Here is a 17,316-nt window from a genome sequence, read left to right as displayed (position 1 = left end):
GCCTTATATACCTTTCTGCTTCCTGCTATCACTTCCTGGGATTAAAGGTGTGTGTCACCATGCCTGGCTATTTCCAGTGTGGCTTTGAACTCACAGAGATCCGGATGGATCTCTAACTCCAGAATGCTAGGTAGGATTAAAGGTGTATGTGTCACAATTTTCTGGCCTCTATGTCTATCTAGCGACTGTTCTGGTCTTTGACCCCAGATAAATTTATTAAGGTGCACAATATATTGGGGAACACAATATCACCACATCCCTTAATATCAATGGACTCAATTTGCATATAAAAACACAGGCTAACAGAATGGATTAGAAATCAGGATTCATCCTTCTGCTGCACACAAGAAACAAATCTCAACTTCAAAGACAGACACTACTTCAGAGTAAAGGGTTGGGAAAAGACTTTCCAGTCAACTGGACTTAAGAAGCATGCTGGTGTAGCTATCCTAAACCAAAATAGACTTCAAACTAAAATCAATCAAAAGAGATTGAGAAGGACATTATATATTAATCAAAGGAAAAATCCTCAAGTTGAAGTCTCAATTCTGAACATTTATGCCCCAAATACAAGGGCACCCACATATGTAAAAGAAACATTACTAAAGCTTAAATTTCACATCAAACCCCACACACTAAGAGTAGGAGACTTCAACAGCCCACTCTCACCAATGGACAGGTTTGCCAGTTAGAAACTTAACAGAGAAATAAGGGAACTAACACATATTATAACTCAAATGGACTTAATAGCCATCTGTAGAACATTCCACCCAAACACAAAAGAATATACCTTCTTCTCAGCACCCCACAAAACCTTCTCTAAAATTGACCACATACTTGGTCACAAAGGAAATCTCAAAAGAAACATATTTTTATTCATCAAAAGTATACAGATTAAGGAGAAATCACCTTCCTGAAAATCTACAGATATAAATGATCCAGGTAATTGGAATATATTCATGAGATAAATACACATCAGTGGGGGAATTCCCATAGCCATTTAGGGAAAAATTGCAATAGCACATGTGAAAATTACTGAGAGAAGCAAACATTATTCCAGAGTCTGTGTTCTCATGGCCATGCCTAATGAGATTTCCCAACAGAGAATTATTCATCTGGTGGGCTGACACCTTGAATATTACTATCCATCTGCTGTTCTATGACATGGCCCTTGGCATTAACCCATCCAAAACTGCCTGTAGTTCTCAGCCATTTGAGAATCCTCACAGGGCCAGGTGCTTTCACACCTGGTGACTGTTTATTCTTTTACTAACACCCCCAATTATTATCAGAAATAACTCAGTTGAGGTGTGCCATGCCTAAAGCATTCTTTCTGTTCATCTGACCACCTTCTCATTCTACTCTGACATCAGCACAGAGGTCACATGAGCCACAGACTCTTTTGGGAGCACTCTGTGAAGCACCCAGAGCCATGTTTTATGATCCACCTGCACACACCAAGGTGATGCCCCAGGCACAGAATGTCAGCTTGGTAAACACTGTTCCTCTGGCATCAGGACACTTGGAAGAACATCCCTCCAGTCATAATGTCTAGCTGTGAGGACATGGGAAATGACTAAGATTCTCTGTGTCTCAGTTTTCTCATCCATTAAAAAGGACTGATAATAACACAGAGGTCAGAGGCATATCACAAAAGTTACAGATAGTGAGTGACAATCTCTACTATCCTGGGTTCACTAGAGGGCCAACAGGAGCTGAGTGAACACTGCCTGGGTACTTTCTGTACAGTTATATATTTATTGATGCTTTGCTCCAAGCCCTGCATTTTGGGTAAGGAAGGCAGAGGTGTCCATCTCTTGTGTGATGTTGGTCAGGGGGGAACCTAGAAAAAAGGCTCCTCTGCCCTACATTGGTGTACTAGGGGGAAAGAAGCTGGTCTGACCAACCGACTCCATGAGCTGCAGGAGTGAGAGACACAAAACTGTGCCAGATGTGGGCAGGGTGAGGAGCCCCTGCAAGGGACAGTAGGTGGCAGAGCCTGGAAGAGGCAAAGTGTGAGGCAGGAACTGGGCATGCAGTGGCCCCAGTTCTGGAAATAGACTCTGAGTGGCAGGTTCTCATCTCAAGGACTGGGGCTGAGGTCCATATGATTGGCCTATACATTTGCCTAGTTCCATTAAGCCTGTGGAAGCTGAAGGCAGACATAACCAGAGCCTAGATAGAGACTGAGCCTATCTGCCCAGGCTTTTGGACAGAGGCAGATACTTTGGCAGCAGGGAGAGGCCACAAAGACAATTTTCAGGGTCAGGAACATTGAGCCAGTGTTACCGAGAGGACTGGGAGCCTGACACTGATTGTCCAAGGATTCCTGTGCATGTGGGAGTCATACAGTTAGTCACTGTTACTGTCCATCCTGGAATGCCACAGCCAATCAGCATGGAGGCCAAAATGCACATAGACACCCACAAACAGGCTTAATCCCTATTCCTAGGAAGAAGCCTCACCACTTGGAAAGTTCTAGTTTCCCTTAGGATTTATGACTCTGGCCATAAAGAGTGGAGTCTGAATGTTTGTGTCAGAGACAATCATCAGGAATACACTGCTGAAATTCATTTTCAGAGGGTTCAAAATTAGAGCTGATCCCATAGCTCTGACTTCTGTGGCAGCAACTGCTTCTGTGCCTGTCTCAGCCACGTCCAGCACAGCCTTGTGGACCACCTGTAGGAGAAAGACATCACTCACTGGAGACCAGGGAGGGCAGCAGAGCAGAGTCCTGGAGCAAGCATCCACTGCTGGCCTCAGCTGCTGGTGAGGTTGTTTGTTCCTACTGTGAGCTCTACTCCTGGTGTTTCCAAGTCTCTGCTCAGGGTGTGAGATGAGGCATGCCCTGGGTCTGCTCAGTCTCTGAGAATCTGTGTTGCCCTCAAACCCACTACCAACTGGAGCGTGGGTATAGGCAACATCAATCATTAATCCACAGGAGTATTCTCAGAGTACACACAGGGAAAAGCCTGGGTGCTGGCATCAAGTGCAGGCTTCAGCATCCCTCCTGCTCTAGCCTCCTTGGGACACACAACCTCAATGCAAATGGTATAACTTCTCATTCCAAGACTGCCATGCCCAACTAATACATATCTGAGCCCAGGCCTCTGAGTGGGCACTGGACAGAACACTAGGCATTGTCAGGCTGTGCATCTGGGAATGTAGTGTGGGATTCTAAGGCATCTTTTCTGCTATTCTTAAGCTTTTCATCCCAATTGTCATTCATCTCTTCTTATTTCCTTTACTGCTGCTGTTCTGTGTGCTAGTCAAGAAGTACTGGACCAGCTCTACAGTAAAGAAGCTGAGGCTGAAATGCCTTACCCTTCAAGGAATTGAGGGTGGCATCCACACACAGCACAGGTTGGACCTATGGTTGTCGAAGACCAAGCACAGGCTCTTTCCCATCCCGGGTTCCTGGGTGAGATTATGTTCAATGGGTAGAGGAGGGATTGGCTGCATGCTCTCCAGCAGGAGTATCTAGATTGTAATCCAGCTCTCCCAGGATGAGGGAATCTCAGAAATGCAGGCTTTCTCACACATTTACCATTCCCCCTTGACACCTGGCTTTCACTATCCTCATTTAGGCACCCAATGAGAACCACCCAGTGTTTTTTGGCTTACCTGAGAGACTCTCAGGTCCTTGGTCCCTGTGATCCCAGAGAGGTCAGCCTGTGTAGAGAAGACTTCCCTGATGCCCAGCTGTTGAAGGATGTCCTCTATGCTGTAGTCACTGGAGATGGAGAACTTGGGTATGTAGAGCTCATCAATCATCCTGAGAATGAAAGGAGAAATGTAAGAGTCACTATACTGTGTGTTCCTTTCAAACCACATTATAGCTAGGGCAGCTCTCCACAGACAGACCTTTTACCAGAGAGAAGTCCTCTTTCCATGCAGGCATACATCACATGATTTTGCTTTTCCTATTGCATTTATTACCCATCAATGCCTGAAAGTGTTTACAGGGGCAGGTAATGAATCTTGGTACTAGCTCTTCCCTTACCCAAAATGCTTTTTTGCCAGATCCAGAAAATGCAGTCCTTCCCTGTCATGTGGACCCTCAGACTTCATCTACTGATCCTTCTATTTAAAATTGCACACTCCATCTGACTTCAGCTTTCCTTATCCTTGAATCCTCCCCATTTAAATCTCACCCCTCCTCATGTTTAACTAATCAAATAACGATTAGTTGCATTTCCCACATTCTCTCTTCCTCAATTACAAGATGTGTTCTTAAGGGTAAAAAATTTTGTGCTTTAGTCTCTGATATACTCTCAGGGTCTAAATCAGAGCACAGCACATAGTAGGTCTTCAAGTCATCATTCCATGAATGGTCAATGAATGAGGGGATGAGATGGCTACAAAGGGCAGAGCTGATTCTCAGAGCTGATCTCATCTCAACCTCACTTCCCTCTGCCTTCCAAAACCCATTCAAGATTCCCTGTAATTACAGCCTGTTAGACACAGAACAATCCTCAGCTCCTGCTCTAGCTGATGTCATCATGTGAACAACAAAATGGCAGTAAAATCTGCCCCTAAACTACCGAGTCAGTGGAGGGAAAGTCACCTCCACTTCACCTGTTCCTGCTGACTCTCCAACCATTCCACTGGGTACTGGAGAGACTCTGAGGGACAGGGACACTGGGACTCAGGCCAACAGCAGGATGGGGAGCAGGATCAGCTCTGGTTCCTGTGCACACACACCTGGACCTCAGAGAGTCCTTCCACTTCTTCAGGGTCTCTGGTTGCAAATTGGCTTCCACTTGCTGCATCTTGCCCATGTCAGGGAGGATGAACAGGGCACTGGCATTGCCTCTGTACTTCAGCTCCACCACAGAGCAGGACAGATCCTCATCCCGGAAGTAGGGTGTGGTTAGGTTCTTAATGTTCATTATGGGCACCCTCATGGTCCTCTTCTCGTCCAAGTAGAAGATAGATTCAAATGCAAAACAAGGGTCAAATGGCCTCTCCCATTTCCCTAAATGTGGAGCAGGTCATCAGATTGTACCATCTGCAGAGAGACCCTACCTCCACCCCATTTCTCCCAGTATCTCACTCTCGACAGGAATCAATCCATTTTCAATAACACAGAGTGTTCCTTACTAGTCGCATAATATAGACTATAAAAAACCTTGGCAGATGTGGAACTATGGATGAGAAGTAGTCCACAGGCTTGGTTTGCAAAGGGGAACTCAAAACCATAGCCTCCCTACATGAGATACCTGAAAAATAGTCAGGGGTCTTAGGGTGGGGTGTGTAACAGAGATGAGACTGAAAGTGGGAAGACTGGAGCTTGGGAAGCTGAGGATCCCTTCTTCCTCAGGAGGAGCCATGTCTAGAAGGCAATGTCTTGTGGGACAGGTTTTAGGGGAAACAGGACAAGAGAGACTGTGTTCTCCCACACCATGGTGCCCCTCAGTGTGAACCACCTTAATGGAAGTCCATTCCCAGAGCCATGAGTGGGTTTAGATTGAAGCTGGTGAGATCTGCAACTTCCCAGAGTTGGATTACCAGGATCCCATAGCTGGTTGACTAAGATATGAGTAATGAGTCTTCTTCTACTACATGAGCTATGTTCACCTCCATAAATAAAAAATATCCTACTTAGACTTGCCCCACATCCCAAGTGCATGTGACCATCTGCAATACACCCTGGATGACTTGATACTTTGACAATTTCTTGTGCTCAGGATCCAGCAGCATAAACACACATCCCCACCTCAGGGTCAAGCAGCCTTGGAGTTTAGGTCCTGGCCCATCATAGAGAGCCAAGCCCTTCAGTCTAATCCTTCAGGCCATCACTCTGCTTCCCCTCTCTTCAGAGAAAGCTGCTCTGTGGTCATCCTGGACTCCTGTCCTCTGTCCTTCCATCCTCTTCTGTCCATGGCCAATTGGTTTTCTGTTATTGTCTGTCTTCTTCTCTGGCCTATCCAGAGTCCAGAGTCCTGAACCACCCCAGATCTAATCACATCAACATTTTTATCAGTAATCATTCTGTGATCCATTGTCTCACTCTGTTCTATCAGGCAGGGATTTATGGGTATTGGCTCTAGATACTTTCCCACTAACCCTCACCCACAGCAATTCCATCCCACTCTCCCAAATCTCCTGAGCCTCAACCCCACATTCCTCATCCCAGGATTGTGTCTTCAGCACTGTGACCCTATAGACTGACTTGGCTACTAATTCTACAAACTAAAATTCATGAATCAGCCAGACACTAAACACAGAACACTGCCTGGTTGACACTTCCTTCTCACTACTGGCTTTTCCTCAGTCCCTGCTTTTCCATGTCCATGTCCAGCATTACAGAAAGGTTCAGGGAGAGGTCCTGCATAAGAATGTGTGAAAGGCTCTTCAATAGTCATGGGACATGCTACTTTCTCCCTTTAAAATTGGGTAGCCAGGCTCCTTAGGTGAAGAAATCCCAGACCACCTGAGACCTCCTAGAGACATAGGTTCTGTAGCAGATGGATTCTGTAGGAATATCAGAAATGCTGGAATGGCCTGAATGAGAGTCTACTTTTGTGGTAGTTTGAATGTAATTGGCCCCCATAAGCTCATAGGGAGTGGCATTATTAGGAGGTGTGGCTTTGTTAAAGTAGGTGTGGTCTTGTTGTAGGAAGTGCATCACTGTTGAGGCAGGCTTTGAGGTCTCATAAATGCTCAAGATACAGCCCAGAGTCCCAGACTGTGGGAGACCAGCTGGGAGACTGGCCCCACATTTTAGCACAGGGTACTCATGAGGAGAGAGGGATAAGAAATATTAGATTGAAGGATAGAGAGGAAAGAAACATAGAAACACAGGATGTCCTTGGGAGGGCTTGGATCCTTATCCACCAGTCCCTCCTGTCTCTTCTAAAGGACTATTTATAGGAATGCCAAGGGGCGGAGCAAAGGACCTCCCCTCAGCTCAACCAAGTATAGACTCTTCCAATCACCTTGTAACCATTCACATGGTCAAGCAATCCTCTCATGTATCCCTGCTGGGTAAAGCAAGCTCAGATCTAACAAGGAAATCTTTATGGGCCTCCACAACTCCCCCTTCTTGATATAATAAAGGGCTCCCCAGACCTCTCAAACTGTGCCTGTCTTAGGTTGTTCTTCTTGATTAATTTTACATACATACATCAAGAAGTTATCAAGAAGACAGTTGCCCAGCTTTGGCTACCAGCCTCTGGCAAGAGGGGGTACAGAGCTTAACTCATCTGTGACCTAGGTCCCTACTAAGAGCTTAGAATCATCCACAGTGATTTCCATAGCAGCCATACCTCCCAGTAAAGGAATAGAGAATAATAAAAATACAATATACTTTTTGGGTCTAAGGTGATTACAGCAGTCTTAGTTGAACCAAGCCCTTTTCTAAATCAAAACTCTCTCCTAACAGATGCTCAATAAATTTTTCAAGAGACTATTTTGATTACCAGGAGAAAAGTCATTTCGAATCACTACAAAGTATCCACTGATGTAAACAAAAACCCATGCTAATTATAAAGACACTTTTGCAAACTAACTTGATTGTTGGAAGCTTATCCATTTGTGGAAGGCGTACCCCTTTCTAAAAAGAAGGAGTGGAAATTTCTTGAAAGAAGACAGAAAAACTACCCCAATTATGATACCTTTGCTTAACTTTTCCAGAGCCCACTGAGATCACAAAATTATGTTTTAAGCTATCATAAAAAGTATTCAAATATATCTGAAGGTAAAAGAGTAATAAAACCTTTAAGATGATTCTAATTTGATATGGTTTATCTTTTAAAAAATGGTGTTACTTAACTTGTCTGGACTAGACAAATATTGAATTTACACTTTTCACAAACTACTATTTAACATTTACACTTTTTATATTCAATATTTACACTGTTTGAAAACTTACATTCAACATATTTACAAGTAGCATATCACTATACATACTTTACTTTTTACAATCTTATATTCAAATGGAAACTTTGTAGAACTACTTTATAAACTTACCACATATCTAGAAGAATCTCTTAATAGAACTAATTTACATTCAAAATCAAACTCTATTAGCAAACATCTAGAAGAGATTTCGTAACAGAACTATTAACAAGATAGGAAGTATGGAAATCATTTTTAAAGTTCGGAGTTTATAGTCAGATTTGATGTCATTCTAAAAGTTTTCCTGACAGTTTGAAGTCAGAGGCTAATTCATCAGTGGCTCTAAGCTTGACTGAGTGAAATTTTCTTTCTTCTTAATTTTTTAAAGCTACTTTTTAAGACTATCATGAGCATTTCAATAATGCCAATGTTTTTCTCTTGCATTTCAAGCACAACCCAAGCTTCTTATTTTTTTTATTTGCCTGTAAGATTTTTCTTTTTTTCACATCCAAAGCAATTTCCAACTGTATGGACCTCTTTCCCTAGTTTTCTAAAGGGTTTCAAAGTGACTTCTTGACAAACAGTATTAGCATATTAATTGCCTCTTGACTGGCAAGCTGTTTGCCTGTTTCTAGTTCTTGAGAGGCAAGCTAACAGAGCTTGTGAAGAAAATAGCATTTTGAGCTGAAAAAAAACAAAACAAAACAAAACAAAACAAAGAAACAGAGTTTTTGGTCAATGATGCACTGGTATCTCTTTTATGGACTTCATTTCCCAAGCTGCCTTTCTCTATATTGTCATGCTATTACAACCCACGTTACATACTATATTTCCCAAGCTGCCCTTCTCTATATCATCACACTGTTACAAATGAACTACATTTCCCATGCTGCCTTTCTGGGTCTGGGAGAAAACTTCTGTTCACACTGTATTCAAGCTTTTGCTTATACCATGGGAAGTTTTTCAGTCAAAATTTTGTTCTCTTACCAGGGTAAATTTCTGTTCTTCCTGAGCTGGCATTGATAGGTACATTTCCTTCACCTGGCATTGTCCTCTAGAGTGGGCTGCATCTGTCTGTCTGCTCACACTCAGACAGGCATTTTGGTAACCCTTTGTTCCCCTGCCTTATTGGGTCAATGAAAAAGTAAAGACAGTACTTGAAAATAGAGTTTTTTTAGACAGAATTTTTTTTCCCAGAAGACAAAGAGCTTTTTCAGAGAGACCTTTTCTTTGATATGAAAAGAAAAAAAGAGCTTCTCAGCTTTTCCCCCCTAATACCAGTTTGAAGGAAAGATAGGAGTAGCAGAGAGGATTTGTCCTGTTCCAAGAGGTTTTTGTTTGTTTGTTTGTTTTCTAGAGCAATTACAGGTGATTTTCCCATACTGATAGATGTTATTTCCAGGTGACTTAAATTTTTGCCATTACAGAAAGAGAATAAAAATCTGAGAAAGACCTGAAGAGCTTCCAGATTTTAGAGAGAAATTATGAAGTTTTCCAAAGAAACTTTTCAGCTTTTGAGAGAAAGATTACTAAAATTTCCCCAAGACTTCTATTTCCTATTATTGGTTTTATGACCAAGGAAACTAATTCTGATGGTATGATGTTATCATACAGTCACAATGTCAGTGAAGTGAAGAGTTTTATTTCACCCACAGCTACCTCAGAAAAACTCTTTCCTCTACTGCTCAGGACTTAAACCTAAGATCTTCACAGGCCAAAAGCTTCCATAGGAATCTTTTTCTGCCTGTTTTTCTCATCTTAGATAGATTTTTCTCTGTTTCTTCCCCAGGAATTTGGATTCATATTCCCATAGTTCAAAAATCAAAGACATAGTTCCTCTGTCTTGTTGCTTATCTTATCCTAAGTTTTTTTTACACTATATCCCTATATTCTACCTTATATTTTTTCCTTCTTACCCTAAGTTTTTTCTATACTATATTTCTATATTCTACCTTATTTTTCCTTAATTTTATAGATAGAAATTAAGAGAGAGAGAAAAAGAAAGAAACCTAGAAAGAGATAAATATTCACCAAAGCCTCACTTTTCAATTTTGGCATTCAGCCACCTTATTTTCGCTCCCAAGAATAAAAAAATCACTGCCTTCATTTTTAATTCCTTATAGGGCATGCCTCCTTACAATTGCAACTCCCTCTCTCTCCTTTTGCCAAGGCTGTGGTCCCTGTTCCTGGTGCCATTTGTGGGAACCCAGCTGGGAGACCTGCTCCTACATTTTATGACAGGGTACTCTTGAGGAGAGAGGGATAAGAGATACTAGATAGAAGGATAGAGGGGAGACAAAAAGATAGAAACACATGATAGCCTCAGGAAGGCCTGGATCCTTATCCACCAGTCCTTCCTGTCCCTTCTAAAGGGCTATTTATAGGAATGCCAAGGGGTGGAGCAAAAGAACTCCCCCTCACTCAACCAAGTATAGACCCTTCCAATCACTTTGTAACCATGCATATGGTCAAGCAATCCTCTAATGCAGAGCTGTTAGGTAAAAGAAGTTGAGATCTCACTAGAAAACCTTTGTGGGCCTCCACACCAGACTACTTCCTCTTGCCAGCTAGATGTAGTACTCTCAGATATGGCTCTATCATCATGTCTGCCTGCACACTACCATGTCCCATCATGATGATAATGGATGGAACATCTGAATTTTAAGTGAGCCACCCCAATTAAATGTTTTCCTTTATAAGAGTTGCATGGTCATAGTGTCTCTTCACAGGAATAGGACCCTGACTAAGACACCATCTCTGCAGGGAGAAGCCATGGCTTCAGCACAGTCAGGTAGGACTGGACACATAAGCGATGCAATCTGACAGTCAGCAAGTTAAAGTCACATCCAACACAACCCTCTTAGACTGAGAGCTCGGGGGTTCTGTGCAGTATGTACCAGGAATCACAACTATATCTCAAAAACCCCAAAGGACAAGTAAAGCCTGCTAGTAATAAGAAGTTAGGCACCCATGTCTCCAAGGCCATGGGCATCTCCTTTCTAGGGATCAGAGTATAGACACAAGGTGCCCAGCCAACACCCTCTCCATCCACCCCTGAAACAGTGACCATACTCACCTTTTTTTTTTTTTTTTTTTTGGTTTTTCGAGACAGGGTTTCTCTGTGCAGCTTTGTGCCTTTCCTGGAACTCGCTTGGGAGACCAGGCTGGCCACGAACTCACAGAGATCCACCTGGCTCTGCCTCCCGAGTGCTGGGATTAAAGGCATGCGCCACCACCACCCGGCCATACTCACCTTTAAAGTAGACGTAGTTGACAAGTACCACTAATGAACTCTCATCCAGGTGTGAGATTAGTTCCTTGATCTTCCCCTGGGTCTGTTGGCTTACATAGTCATTGATGAGTTTTTTGGCCTGATGAGGTGACTGGAAGTCAGTCACAGAGGCCTCAACCTGGTAGAGTACCCTTGCCTTCTCCTTGAACTCTGCCAGGATATCCAGATGCTTTTTAATAAACATGTTGCTGCCTATGCTGATTTTCACCTGGTCCCCTGGCTGACTAAGCATGTTGAGGAGGTGCTCAAATCCCAGGTGGATATCTGCCTCAGGGCTCTCTGTTAGATTGAACTTGAGACCTTCTAGAATCTCTTCCAGGGTATTGTTGCTTGCTCCCAGGGACAAGATGGCCAAAGCTACTGAGATGCTGAGTGGGGAGAATATGACATTTTTATTTGGATTCTTCAAAACCAACTCCTTGTAGAGGGTGAAGGCAAAGTCAGTGTTGATAGAGGCCATTGTTAGACTGTTCACTCGTGTCCCATTGTTTTGGTCTTCCTGAACTTCGGTGTTTCTTCCCAATGAGCCATCTGGTTGGCAGAGAACAGCAGGGCAGAACCCAGCCATCAAGAGCCCCAGAGCTACAAGGAGGTCCATCTTCTCTGCTCTCCTGTCTGAAAAGAAAGATTTTTTGGAGTCTGGAAGGGTCACGTGGTGACCTGACCATCTCCTTGTCCCTCAACCTTGCCTATACTGCTGTACTGTATCCAGGCTCTGCTGCCACTCTCTGCTTTTGTGACATCTCAAATGGCACTACCAGATCCCATATAGCCTGTTTCCACTGGAGGAAGTGATGCTGTAGTAGTCAATTTTCCTACTAGACAATCAGGATCCATAGAGATAAAGGGGCATGCCAGACTAACAAAGTAAGGAAGCAAAGGAACTGAGGATGGGCAAAAGCCTTCTGTAATCTTAACTTCTTTCCACTTTTTGCTTGGCATAAGAGCTCACTGGAAATAAGGGAATACTCTTAATTTACACTTGTCCCCCACTCACCATCACCAACTTCTAGTGAGGACTCAGAGAAGGACCCTTGAATTAGATCAGCAGCAAACGCCCCATCCCAACCTCCAGATGACAAGTTCATGACATCTCACTGCCCTAGGATGCACCGGGTTCCTGTGTCTGGATGTGAGGTGGGACAATTGAGAGGAAGCACATCAGACATCTGATGCAGTACTAAAGGCTTGGCATGCCCGAGAACAGGTATTAGAAAGACCAGTAGAGAATGATTCTTGCAGCTCTGCCAGGATAGCGTATGGTGGTTTCTATCTCAGGCTTGGAAGGCTTCCTGACAGGAAGAAAAATAAATGGTGTCCCAGTCTCTGATGACTGAACCAGATTTCATTTTGGTTGTCGGGATGGCTGTGTGGTGGTAGAAAGCAAATAGGTGGATCATTCTTGGCAGCCCAGTGAGTGGCCCAGGTTACATTATTAGTAAATGTGTCTGACTTATTATGGGTATTGGGATGATTGTAGGGAATGTCCACAGAGTCATCTCCTCCATACACCCCTAGAGTGGGGGACACAAGCATTCTAAAGACCACATTTGAAAGCCTGTGATCATGGTAAACATGGGAACCAAACTTTAGCATCTGTCCACTGTATAGGTGAGTTCAGAGGAGAATGTAGTTCATACAGGGAAGGGATGATGGGGAAGATGGATAGAGAGGAGAGAGGACAAGGTGAGAAAGGATGAGGAGTGAGAAAGTGGAGGGAAGTGGGGGCAAGAGGACAGGAGGGGAAGGAGGGATCAGATGAGGGAGTCAAGGGGAAGACAGAGGGTAGAGAAGACAAGAAGAGTGTAGGAGGAGAATGGAGGGAGCAGGGGAGAAATGTGCTGGAAGCTGATCCACATTTGCCCAGGCCTGTGACATGCCTGCAAAGGGGCCAGGGACTTCAGTAACCATTACTCTGTGTTTACTGTCAAACTGATGCATCCATTTCTTTTAAAAGCATTCAACTATGTATTACTGTACAATTATTTCCCCAGAAAACAGGCCAGTCTGTCTGTACAGGAGAAAATTTGGCTGAGTGATTTTCTTTTCTCCCTGGCTATGAGATGTTGGAGCTTCTCTTCTTGGCCATGAGATGTGTTGGGGAAGTGGGATCCCAGACCTCATGCTTCCTGCCCCAGAGGGACTCTGCAACTCTCCTGTCTCCCCTTAGCTATGACAGCAGCACCTAGAATAGACAAGATCTTAATACTTCCTCCTTGTGCAGGGTCACAAGGAGCAGGCTCCATTTACTCTCCAGGAGCATAGCCCAAGGCACCCACATCTACTGTAGACATGAAGACCCTGACTGAGAGAAGATTCATATGCACCACAGAATTGTCCTCTGACTCCAACCCAGTACTACAGCAACAACTCCTCACCCCCCTCCAAACCAATAACCCAGGTAACTGCCAATTTACCACAGTCTTGGAAAGGTTCCTTTCACTGTCCCCAGAGAGAAGGAATCCTGACCATTACCTGGATAGCTGAAGCCAGCTGCCAGCATCTGTTTTAGATGAGCCCTGATGTTTGGGGTTGCTGTTCTCCTGGGGTGCTGCTCTCCCACTGCACACTGATGCCTATTTATCCACACCGGTGCCATCTCCCACCTCTTAGGAAAGGCTGGCATGTACAAGGTGTGCTCTGTGATCAGATTTGAAGTGGGCAGACCAGATGATTTCTGGTAACATGAATTTAGAAAATCTATCTAGCAGAAACACCTGTCACTGTGTTCCAATCAATAAGGCAGCTGCAGCTGGATTTCAAGGTTGCAACTTCTGTTTCTCCAATGGTTCAAAGTTCAGCGTGGAGCTGGGGAGTAGTTGGAGGCAATGGGCATATTCTAAAGAGACTTGTTCTCCTCTCTTTGGCTATCAGACTTGATAGGCAAGCTGCCGTGTCTGGCAGTGAAGGAAAACTAGAGGAATCTGTGTCTGCAGAGCCTGGCTGGCTGATCTGAATTTCAGCACTGTAGAGAGATGGGAACACTGCAGGTCAGGGGCTAATGACCTTCTCATGGACTAAGTGCTGCTCTCAGGAACAGCCATGTTTCCTCTCTGTGTCAGAACTCAACCTTGTGACAATAGAGTCTATTCACTTAGCAGACAACCAGCTTCAATCCAAAAGCTAAGAATGCCAGCAGATAACATCTTGAGAATGTAGAGAAGCTCCTCCATATTGATCCACCTGACTCTCCGAGGTTCCCATCCTGCATTTTAAACTTGCCTTGATTTGTGATTTTCTTTTTGTGGCTAAGATGTCAAGTTTTCATGAAATTGCTTCCAACTGGAACATAGAATTTTGGTAACCTAAATCTGTGTTCTCAGGTCGTTGCTGCTCAAAATAGCTCGTACAAAGTGTCTGTTATTCCCTTTAGGATGAGAGCTGTGGTGTTTGTGTCAATGTCATGTTAGAGATCAAGCAGGCAGGTGTTATTCCAAAGCAGCTGTCCCCAACGTTGAGGTGCTGGTCCTAACAAGAAGGATTTTGGCTGAGTAAACAGTAGTTTAAGGTCTCTGTGTTCCAGAGAAGCAGATCACCATGGTGCATTTCTGTTTACCAGGAGCCACCCTAACCTTCCCACAAACATCTGCTACCTCAGGCATGGGCACCCAGTTCCCCTTCAATCCAGACAGCCTGAATCTGCCCAAGATCCACCCCGTTGTCATATAAAATCTGTTTTCTTTTCTGCCCATTTCCTTATTTTCTCTGCCACCCCAGAGAGAGGCTTGACAGTTTAATTTTCAATAAGTTTTTGTTTCTCCCTACTGGCTTAATATTGGTCTGTAACCATGGAGAGAGCACAGGGCATTTTAAAAAGGGCCCTACCCATCCTAACTGAACTGAAGTGCTTATTTGTTGACACTCCTGTGTGCCAATCACTTGCTTCTGCTGGTTCCTGCAGCTCTCCCATGCCCTGTCAAGTATTCAAGTCTAAATTTGAGTCTGCCTTTCCAGTCGTATCTCTCCTCCTCTGTGCTGGATAGATTTATGTCAACTTGACACAGTCTATAGTCATCTGAGAAGAGGGAACCTTCCTTTTTGAGAAATAAAGAAAATGCCTCCATAAGTGGACACTGTGGACCAACCTGTAGAATAGTTTTTGAATTAGTTATGAACGGAGAGGGCCCAGCCCATGGTGTGTAGTGTGATCCCTGGGCTGGTGTCCTGGGTTCTGTAAAAAGGCAGGCTAAGCACACCATTTTAAGAAAGCCAGTAAGAAGCAGCCCTCCACAGCCTCAACATCAGCTCCTGACTTCAGGATGTTGCCTTGTTTGGGTTCCTGTTCTGAATTCTTGAAATGATGAACAGTGCTGTGGAATGTGAGAAACAGAAACTCTTTCCTCCCCAACTCGCTGTTTAATCTTGGTGTTTCCTTCATCACAGAACTAGAAACCCTATCTAAGACATCCCCCTATTGTGCCCACTCCTCTGTCCACCCCTATAGGAGACCCACTCTGAACTGTTGAAAGGTTCTTGGGGGGAGAAGTGAGGAATGAGGAAGTTTTAGATAGCAATATAGGCCTAGATGAAAAAAAAAGACAGAGACACAGGAATGCTTCAGGAGGGCCCTGGGTCAATACCCAGTCTCCCCAAGTTTAATCATGATGGGCTTTTCATCCACCAGCAAGGGGGGGAACAAAAGACCTCCCCCTTCAAGATCAAAGCACAGTGTACAACCAAGTATAGATCCTTCAAAACACGTTCTAACTACTCTCTTAGCCAAATAATCTTATTATGCAGTCGTGCTGGGTAAAGCAAGCTCAGATTCTCTGACCTTGAGTAAGGCCTGACTATGGAGCCTCTGTGGGCCCCCAAAACCCCTGCTTGTTTAAATGACATTTTGGAACTTCCTCCTCTGTGTCTGTCTTACTCATTGCATCACGGGAGCCTGCTGTCCCTCTGTCTTTCTGAACTCCTAAAGTGTATTGGACAAAAGTCCCGCTGTTCATCAGGTAGCTGCCCCATGCATTCCTGGGTACCACATCCTCTGTAAAGGGATGTCTGTTCAATGAGAGGCTGAGCATCTTTCTGAGGAGTCTCTTTCTCTATGGAGACACCCTCAGACTGAGACTCTGTCCCTACATCACTCACTGCATCCCTCCCTGTGCTTTGTTCCTGTGCTATTGGAATCCTCCTCCTGGTGGGATTCCTCCACCCTCTTCTCTAAGTCTCTCCCACTTCTACATCACTGTGAAGTTCTCAACTGCTGCCTTTTCAAGGTTGTCTTTCTTCCTGCTTGCTCTGTCTCTCTCACTTGATCAATCATGGGCCCTTTCCATTCCAAAAGTGACTCCCCAGTTCCACTTGCTTCTATTCTTAAGTCTCTTTCTCACCTCACACTTACAGATCTCAGTAAGTCTCACTACCTTATTTTTTACTGCAATATGGCCTGGCTGTAATATAAACTTGACACTCATTCTCAGTGTTCAATAAGTGACATGTTCAACTACCCGATTCTCACTGATCTGAACAAATTCTGCCAGTGCACAGGCAAGTGGTCTGACACCCTCTATGTTCACACTTTCTTTGGTCTCATTTCTCCCTCCTCCCTCTGTGCCCCTTGCTATGCTCACCAGATTCTTGTGGCAATGACCAACCTCCTCCTAAAGCTCATCAGAACCTGGAGCCCTCAGTCCCTCTCCTTTCAGCTTTGAAATACAGAACATGGCCCCTCTGTGGGTGCTGATGTAGTCTTTAAACTTCCCTCAGAAACATCAAGTGCTAGGCCCCCATCCTCCACATTGCTCTTAAGGTTTGTCTCTTAAGGAGCTGATGCAGAGGCCATGGAGAGGAGGGGTGTTGCTTGCTGGCTTGCTTTCCCTTTCTTGTACAGTCTGCTTTCTTATAGAACCACCAGCCCAGGGATGGCACCACCCACAATGGGCTGGGCTCTACCCAATTGATAACTAATTAGGAAAATGCCTTACAGCCAGATATCATGGAAGTATAGTCTCAATTAAGATTCCATTCTTTCAATAAACTCTAGTTTGTGTGTCGAGTTGACATAAGACCAGTAAGTACAGGGGCCATGAACAAAGTAGTAATGGTAACAGAGATGGTAGTTATGCATGGATTTGATACTAGGGACCACAGCAAAGCTGACCTGGCTGTATATGCTGCTGATTGCCAAATCTTCCAGCAGCAGAGACCAACACTGAGCCTTAGATATGACACCATTCTCC

The 17,316-nt window shown here is 44.2% G+C and overlaps 1 protein-coding gene across 1 annotated transcript; it reads right to left on the bottom strand.

Annotated features, from left to right (window-relative positions):
* Positions 1-2,123: 2,123 nt before the first annotated feature.
* LOC131924240 (serine protease inhibitor A3N-like) lies at positions 2,124-11,732 on the bottom strand. The gene is made up of 4 exons (XM_059279501.1): positions 11,096-11,732; positions 4,705-4,978; positions 3,625-3,775; positions 2,124-2,679 (listed from the first exon to the last, which is right to left on the bottom strand). The coding sequence occupies exons 1-4, from the start codon at positions 11,730-11,732 to the stop codon at positions 2,479-2,481; spliced, it is 1,263 nt and encodes a 420-aa protein (XP_059135484.1). The 3' UTR covers positions 2,124-2,478.
* Positions 11,733-17,316: the final 5,584 nt, after the last annotated feature.

Source organism: Peromyscus eremicus, chromosome 14, assembly GCF_949786415.1.
Source record: "Peromyscus eremicus chromosome 14, PerEre_H2_v1, whole genome shotgun sequence".
NCBI classification, from domain to species: domain Eukaryota; kingdom Metazoa; phylum Chordata; class Mammalia; order Rodentia; family Cricetidae; genus Peromyscus; species Peromyscus eremicus.
Note: the sequence above shows the minus strand (reverse complement) of the source record. Positions and strands in the feature narration are given on the sequence as shown.

Bases quoted from the DNA above. Each gene is read 5' to 3' on its own strand.
- LOC131924240 (XM_059279501.1), bottom strand. From the start codon at position 11,732: ATGGACCTCCTTGTAGCTCTGGGGCTCTTGATGGCTGGGTTCTGCCCT. The intron at 4,979-11,095 runs GTGAGTATGGCC...CTCCACATTTAG, and splicing joins CAACTACGTCTACTTTAAAG to GGAAATGGGAGAGGCCATTT. The intron at 2,680-3,624 runs GTAAGCCAAAAA...TTTCTCCTACAG, and splicing joins AGGACCTGAGAGTCTCTCAG to GTGGTCCACAAGGCTGTGCT.